Genomic DNA, 8491 nt, shown 5'->3' with positions numbered 1-8491 from the left:
TTATAACTATATAATATAAAGCTAGATATGCATTGTCAATCGATTTAGTTGATTAAAGACGATGGATGATGTTTGGCTAGGTAGGATATGCCAGCAGTTTAAAACAGAGACTCTGATGCCTGAAATAGTTTGCATGTGTAGTGTAGATGGGATCACTTGGGCATGGCAGTGTAATCTTTAGCCAGGTTTCATGACGGAAGGACTAAACTAGGATTAGAGTGCTTTGTTGTTGAGGGTTTAACGCCATTTTTCAGTACAACATAGGCAGTACATGGCAGTCAGTATAACTTAGTATAAGTAGTGGAAGAAAGCCCGGTAAAAACCAACAACCTACGGGAAGCTACTGGCAAGCTTTCTCACAGAACACGACCGAGACAAACCCACAAGAATGAAGATGAGATGAACAAACTGTAAAAGGTGAGCCCTTTAGACAAATTGTCTACCTTAAGGGCCCCGATTAGAGTGCAGTTATGACGGACACTCAAGACAGTCTGACACCTGTGATAAGAACATTTGCTTTAACGTGCTTGTTTTGCTAGACAAATGGTTTGATATTATTTGATTTTACAGTTGTGAAGTTAAATATAAACAAATTAGGAATAATTTATGTATTTTGCTGTTGGTTAAAATAATAAATATCTTCAAATCACAAAATAACAAAATAACTTTAGACACATGAATCCGATTATGTATCATAATATTTGAATATGTGTTAATTGCCACAAACGAACTAACAAACTGGAGAAAACGAGAAAAGAAGTAAAATTACAATCACATGAAAAGAAAACAGAAGTGAGTACATTATTAGCAACAAGCAGCTAAAGCAAAACATTAAAAATATTGAATTATAATTTTTATGGAAATGTGTTGAAAATGGGTAAGAAAGGGTATTTAAAAAAAAAAAAAACTTAAGTAAATTCACTGAAGAATGTTGGTGCCGACTTCAAAATAATTTGTTGAGATATTGAAAAGATCTTAAAAGAAAAGCCTAAATTTGATATGATCTTCTGATTAATACTTGAAAAACCTATAAATTTTGCCATATCTGGCTGTCTCTTGTAATCCCATGTAGCACTGATATTTGAGTAGAAAGTGAAATTCATTATCGTATTACAAAAACGCCATGTTCAATTTTCTAATTGTATTGCACGCGCATCTTCCTGTTTCAACATGGCGTATACGAGATGATGCTCTGAATTTAGTTCACAGGCATACCCAGAAATAAAATGGGTGGGTGGGTTATAAAAACAAGTAGGCGAACTCACTATGACAGAACCCTCACATTCTGAGCATTTTTAGGGCATAATTTGAACCATCTAACTATAATGAAAACCTGTTCTTCGGGACAAAAGGCACATAGGCTCTGCCCCGCATCTAGTTCTTGTTGCATGTTTCGCATTATTTACTATAAGATGTAGTATTTTAGGCCTTGTTAATAGATCAGGGTCCTGAGCAGAACTGCTCGTAACTAAGAAGCTGACTTTTGTACTGTCGGTTGTCGAGCGAGTCTCTGCTCGCATTTTTAAGCTTTATTTTTATTGGTTGGTTGGTTTAATAGCACTATTAACACATTATGGCAGCCAAGTGCAGCCGACTTTTGATATCGGAAACAGCCGACCTTTGGATTATGAGTATGACGTTCTACCAGCTGATCTGCCGATAAATATTTGTATTATGTGTGAGTGAGCATGGGCATCTTTAGGGACTCTACAGTAATGTATGTAATTGTGATAGACACGATAACTTATCATTACCTGTGAAATGAACAAGACAAAAAAGCAACAACACAAGAAATGGATACCTCGGATCTTTATTGCCATTTGAACCACAGTTCGTATACTGCTTCTTGGTATCATGTCGTGCGTGCTAAAGATGAACTGCCTTATCACAAACCTGAAGACCATCAAGCTTATGTCATCAACACGGACGACAGTCATCTCACAGGAACCCAGTGGGTAGCCGTCTACTTCCCTAAAGAGGGTTGTGTGGAGTATTTTGATTCGTATGGATTGCCACCTTTGGAAGATGACATCATCGACTTTATAGAGAAGAAATGCCTAGACGACACGATTTAATAACGTGAAATTACAAGGCATAGATCCATGGAGTATGGAAAATATTGTGTTTTTTCTTCATCAATGCAGTCTTCGATATTCCTTAAAACATTTAGTAACTCGTCACTCTTCTAGAAATTATATGGTACGTAATGGATTGGGGGTTGATTTTTTAAAAATTATTTTGATGGGGGGTATGATTCTTTACTGATTTAGGAATAATTTAGGAAGACGGGACTCTTTGCTGAGTGTTTAGGTTCCTTGTGAGACATGTCAAAGGTCCCATCTTCTAGGGTTAAGTTTTATGTTTTATTTATGGTTTGCTTACTCCCTGGCAGGGTTGGTTGGAATGGGTTATATTTTCTCTTTTAGCCCAGTTGCGTCTATAACGTTTAGGGTGTTTTGGAATGTTATATTAATGTTTGGGTTGTTCTTATCTAGAATTTCTGGGTAGGTGTAAGGGGATCCAATTTCTTTTTGAGCTTTTTGGAATTTAGCTCTTGGCAGCTGATATTTGGTGCAACTATTGAATATATATTGCAGGCCTTCGATGGTTTTGCAGTGGTAGCAGTCAGTGTTAGTAGGTTTGGGTCCTAGATAGCGGAGGAGAGGAAAAAGAAGAAAGAGAAGGAAGAAATAATCTTGTCTCACCTCATGCTGAGACCTCTGTGTGAGGTCAAGCCTGAGGTTAGGACCATTACAACCAGCAAAACCAACACCACAACCACAACAATTTCAGCTGCAGCCACCACTACCAGTGAGAGAGATAAGGACTGGGGTAAGTCTTCGCTATCCCACATAGTGAAGACTGGGATGATAAGGCCACTCAACCTGTATTTACGCTCCCAAGAACAAATGTAAATTGGGAGCAGGACTGGAGTAGACGTTGTGTGTGTGGGGCCAGGCCTGGGAGATGCCAGCATTAGCCAGGTGTATTTGAAGTAAAAAAAAGCCCAGCCCTTCTCAGAGCTAACCAAATCTCTAGAAAAGAGACTATGCAAGCTGCCAATTTGAATAAGTGTGGACTATTGTGATTATAAACACTCACTACTTTACTGATGTCATTGTGTGTGTGCGTGTTTGTATACGCTAGTGTACCTTTGTGTGGATAGTATATTTGGGATTGTTTCTTCTTCCAGTGTCACTATACATTTACCTGCCACCCGCCAACCGCCCTGTTTAGCGATGAAAGTCCATACGGGACCCGGAAGATTCCCCTGTCACTATAAACTTATTCGCCATCCGCCAACCGCCCTGTCCTGCGATGAAAGTCCCTATAAGACCCGGACTATTTTTAGGCAAAGATAATAAATATATTTTCGAGGCTAATGAGTGCTCTGAAAAGAGCCTTTGGTTTTCTTCTTCTTGTTCTTTTAATTTCTTCTTTTTCTCCACCATCTTCTTATTCTTTCTCCTACTTTCTTAACAAACCACAAATATGATGTCCACAAACGGGAAGAGAAGAAAAAACAAACCCCAAATATACTATCCACACAAACGTACGCGGACGCATTCAAACCCAAAATATTCTATCAAAAACCACAATATACTATCCACACAAGGGATGGAGAAAAAAAAACAAAAAAACAACACAATATCTACTTTCCACACAAACGTAAGGAAACGCATTCGAACTCAAAAAAGTCTATCAAAAACCCCAATATCTACTATCCACACACGGGATGGAGAAGAAAACCACAAATATACTATCCACACACGGGAAGAAGCAAAGAAAAACCAAACCCAAAATATACTATCCACACACTGAGGGAAGAAGAAATGAGAAACACAAATATACTATCACACACGCACAGAAATACACACGAGAAAACCAAAATATCTGCTATCTACTATCCACACAAACGTACGCGAATTCATGCAAGCCCAAAATATACTATACGCACAACTTACGTAATACATACAAACACAAACTCTACTACCTAAATAACACACTCTACTATCCACACAAACGTACGCGCGTGCATATAAACACACAATCTACTATCCACACAAACGTACGCGCACGCATATTAACAAACACAATATCTACTATCCACACAAACGTACCCGAACGCATACAAACCCAAAACATACTATCTAGCCTCTAAAAACTTATTTATATTGAATATATTTGTACAAAATTCACTGTGATATTGAATAAATGAGTTATTATCTTGAATGAATACCAAAATGATGTTGTAACTGTTAATAAATCAGATCAACTTGAATCTGAGTCTGCACTTCATCCCTTGTCCCATTCTTATATTAAGGATCCCCCACTTCATCCCTTGTCCCATTCGTATTGCAGGGATTCCCCACTTCATCCTTTGTCCCATTCTTATTGAAAGGATTCCGCACTTCATCCCTTGTCCCAGTCTTATTGTAAGGATTGCCCACTTCATCCCTTGTCCCATTCTTATAGTAAGGATTCACCCCCAGTCCCATTCTTATTGTAATGATTCTTCACTTCTTCCCTAGTCCCATTCTTATTGTAAGGATTCCCCACTTCATCCCTTGTCCCATTCTTATTGAAAGGATTCCCCACTTCATCCCTTGTCCCATTCTTATTGTAAGGATTCCACACTCCATCCCTTGTCCCATTCTTATAGTAAGGATTGCTCACTTCGTCAGTGAATCACAGAGACCTCTTAAGAGTTCAGCTTGAAGTTTGACTGGGTCTTCATTCTAAAGAGAGTTTATCGGCTACACGAAGCCTGGTGAGTCCTTGAACGTCATCAAGTTCTGTAGGAAATTATCTAATGTGTCCGTGATCAGTCCCTATTTATTGTGTGTAATTAAACATTAGTTATTATTGTTATCAATGAATACATTGGTTATTATTGTTATCAATGGATACATTAGTTTTTATTGCTATCAATATAATAATAATTATAATAATAATAATAATAATAATAATAATAATTATTATTATTATTATCATCATCATTATTATTATTATTATTGCAAGTAGTGGTGGTGATAGCGGTGATTAAACTATTGTAAAATCTCTCTCACAGTCTTCGATCACATAAAGCTGAGAAAAAGCTTTATAAAATGCTGGCATTGGAATTCAATCATTTGTGGGACAGCATTTATTTTCGTCTCAATGCTGAAATGATGTAACAGTGATATACTTTAGAAGTGACGAGACTTATTTGATGATTATTGCTAAATGTCTGTCTTTTTCCAGGATTTATAAACCCCACACTAAGACTGGGAATTATACATATCAATAAAAGTCGAAATGAAATTAATTTAAACTTTAATATTATACATCATATATTTCTCAAAGTTTTTCATGTTTGGAAACCAAAGAGTCTATTGAATACAATGGTCTACAATTGTTTTTGAAAGCTGAAATATGTACATAGGATAAATGCAGAACTGCATATCCTAACATCATGCAGATACGTGTTTGGAATTTATTCCAGGCGTAATTGGATTTTTAGTGAAGCGTATTCATTCAGCCCAAGACCATTAAATACCTTCATATTTGATTTCCAATGAAATTCAACCATTTATTCAGAATGTCCAAGTTGCCCGAAGTAGAATTAGTGAATAACAACAACTATAGTATTATATAATATGAGTTTGCTCTTTAAATTTATTTTAAGAAAGAATTTTAATTCATTTCATCCATTTCCTTCAGCAATGTAAAAAACCAAATCCAAGAAACGTATATCGTCTACAAAAAATGTCAAGGTTTACCTTTGTTGTGGAAAAAGGGTTTAAGGAACGAGTTTAATCGAAATGGAGCTGTATAGCAGAGGGGAAAGAACGAGTTTAGTCGAAATGGGGCTTTATAGCAGAGAGGAAGGAACGAGTTTAATCGAAATGGGGCTTTATAGCAGAGAGGAAAGAACGAGTTTAATCGAAATGGGGGTTCATAGCAGAGATGAAGGAACGAGTTAAATCGAAATGGGGCTTTATAGAAGAGAAGAAGGAACGAGTTTAATCGAAATGGGGCTTTATAGCAGAGAGGAAGGAACGAGTTTAATCGAAATGGGGCTTTTTCAGCAGAACAAAAAGAACGAATTAAACATGCAAGACGTTTACATAATGAAATCTAATTCCTCTTTTGCTTTTGTATTCTCCCTTCACAACAATTTGCTGTCGTAACATTAACGGTTTTGCTTGCTGTATATGTTAAGTTTCTGTACTCATATAGGTTATTATCCTTGATATTAGAGAGAATATGATTTAGGTGGCTTGTTTGATACTGTCCATTCCGTAGTCAGTATCATCATTAACAACACATCATTAACTCAGGTCTCTTGCTAAATAAAGTATAAATAACATTCAATCTCTAAAAACATCAATTAATAAATAACTTAAAGAGGTAATATCTAAAAACTTATAAATAATATAACGTAGGAAACACACCCTAAACACCTCCATTAGCAATACCACAATAACCTTGAAAATCTCTCTTCATACATGATATCTATTAAGAACCTCTATAAACAGCATAGAACATCCCCCTCCTTTTAGAACATTTTGAAGAAGAAAAAAGAAAGATTAAAAAAAAATCGGGAAAAAAAAAACAAAAAACAAAAACCAAAAAAAAACCAAAAAAGAAAAAACAACGCCAAGAAACACCAGGCAAATGCAACAAGAAACCAGCGATGTAAAGCAAGCAGGACCGTTCCCAAGCTCTCCTTCCCACTAATGACAGCCAAACATTCAACTGTAGGGACCTGTATGGACCCACAGATTGAGGCCAAACTATCAGGGTTCCTTGAATCCATAAAAGCCTGGGGGAGGTGGCACCATCCCCTTTCCCAGGAACAACTAGCAGGCTGCGGTGCAGTCAGAAAAAAGTGGCACATGCACAATTGTGCGCACGCCACTATAATTAAACTCAACAACAACAAAAACAACACAATCTTTTAGTAATGTGAACCTCATGCACATAATCGTCATTTACGTCCTTAACAACAAAATCTTCTAGTATTGTGAACCTCATCCACATAATCGTCATTTACGTCCTTAACAAAAAATCTTCTAGCACTGTGAACTTCATTCTCATAATCGTCATTTACGTTCTAAATAAGTATCTGCCATACCTTCCAGGCCTTCGTTTGTTATGCTTGTGCAAAACTTGCCGCCGACGCTTTCAAGGCATAAATCCCACAATCCACCGTAATTCTTCAAATTTACTCCTAAGACAGCGATTTCCTTCGAGTACCAGAAGGGAATGGCAAATCCGATCAGGTCAATGATGAAACAAAGAATCAACAAAATGAACACAATTTTGCACAGCAATGACGTGTCTCCGAATCCCATTCTGGAGCTTTGCAATTTCTTCCTCCGATATTAAGGGAGTGGAATATTATACGTATGAGATTATCTCACGTTTTGTAACCTAACAGATTCTCTTGTCGGATGAATCCAGTTAAATACAATGTCTGTGGGAAGGATTTTCGTTGTTGGTAATCGAGGATTCCAGCTTGAGTTTGAGGGTCGTTCAAACAGTTGAAAGTACCTTGATACAATGTCCTTTCTTCTTTTTCTGTGCGATAACCGACTTTTGCCTAATATGCGATTTAATATAAGTAATTTCTTATGTAAACTGCAATCTATTAAAATTGTAATTTCGCAAAATCGAACGCAGCTGAAGGAATTAATGAATGTTATATATATATATATATATATATATATATATATATATCGATGAAGATATAATCTCTCCACGAATCTCGCTAACCTAGTCATATATTATGCTCCCAGTAATTGAATTCATATCTATTTATCATCTTGTGTTTGGTCTCCATGGTAGAGAACCATGTGATATTTGTTGTTCGTGTCACGCGGGGTACTTCCTAGTCTTCTCCAGTTTGACTACCTGAATAACATTGTCGACAATGGGTTCATTAGCCACTATTCATAAATCTCAAAGGAAAAAAACCGTATACACAAAATAACACCCCAACGTTCCAGCTGAATCCGGAAGATATTTGATTTTCGAAAGCATTTTGAAAGAGCATAAATATAAATGACGTTGTTAGCGACAACCCTTGTTTGTCTGCGCAACACTCCCTCTTTGATCCTGAGAACGATTTAAGTGTAAAGAAGCAACGGGTCAACATTTTAATTTTGTATCAAGCTGAGCAATGAGATCGTTATTTATTGTGCAGAGATCTGTTAATATCCAGAAGAACACGACAGCTTAGCCTTATCGGCCAAGCGTGAGCCATATTGCCCATTGTCTAATCCTAATATGCATTGAGTTAAAATAACAATTTGACGCTACAATATATAATACAGTCATTATTAACACTATCTACCTACGTTCGATACTTGTGAGAATGAATTGATATTGACCTGACACCATGTTCAGAAAATACTAAAATGTTTAAAATGAAGCACAAATCTCAATATTTTCAAATACGCATTTGCAGGTGCTAGCTTAAATAAAGCAGCCGAGACTCACCAGA

The 8491-nt window shown here is 36.7% G+C and overlaps 1 protein-coding gene across 1 annotated transcript in view; it reads right to left on the bottom strand.

Annotated features, from left to right (window-relative positions):
- LOC149791356 (uncharacterized) overlaps positions 1 to 7762 on the bottom strand; it is a 44617-nt gene extending 36855 nt beyond the window's left edge. Inside the window, exon 1 of the mRNA XM_089969897.1 lies at positions 7121 to 7762. Within this exon, the coding sequence (XP_089826023.1) occupies positions 7121 to 7340 (220 nt within the window). The 5' untranslated portion in view covers positions 7341 to 7762. The remainder of the gene's footprint in view (positions 1 to 7120) is intronic.
- Between the last annotated feature and the right edge of the window lie 729 nt (positions 7763 to 8491).

Source organism: Sinohyriopsis cumingii, chromosome 9 (genome assembly GCF_028554795.1).
Source record: "Sinohyriopsis cumingii isolate HCF-2022 chromosome 9, ASM2855479v2, whole genome shotgun sequence".
Classification (NCBI taxonomy): domain Eukaryota; kingdom Metazoa; phylum Mollusca; class Bivalvia; order Unionida; family Unionidae; genus Sinohyriopsis; species Sinohyriopsis cumingii.
Note: the sequence above shows the minus strand (reverse complement) of the source record. Positions and strands in the feature narration are given on the sequence as shown.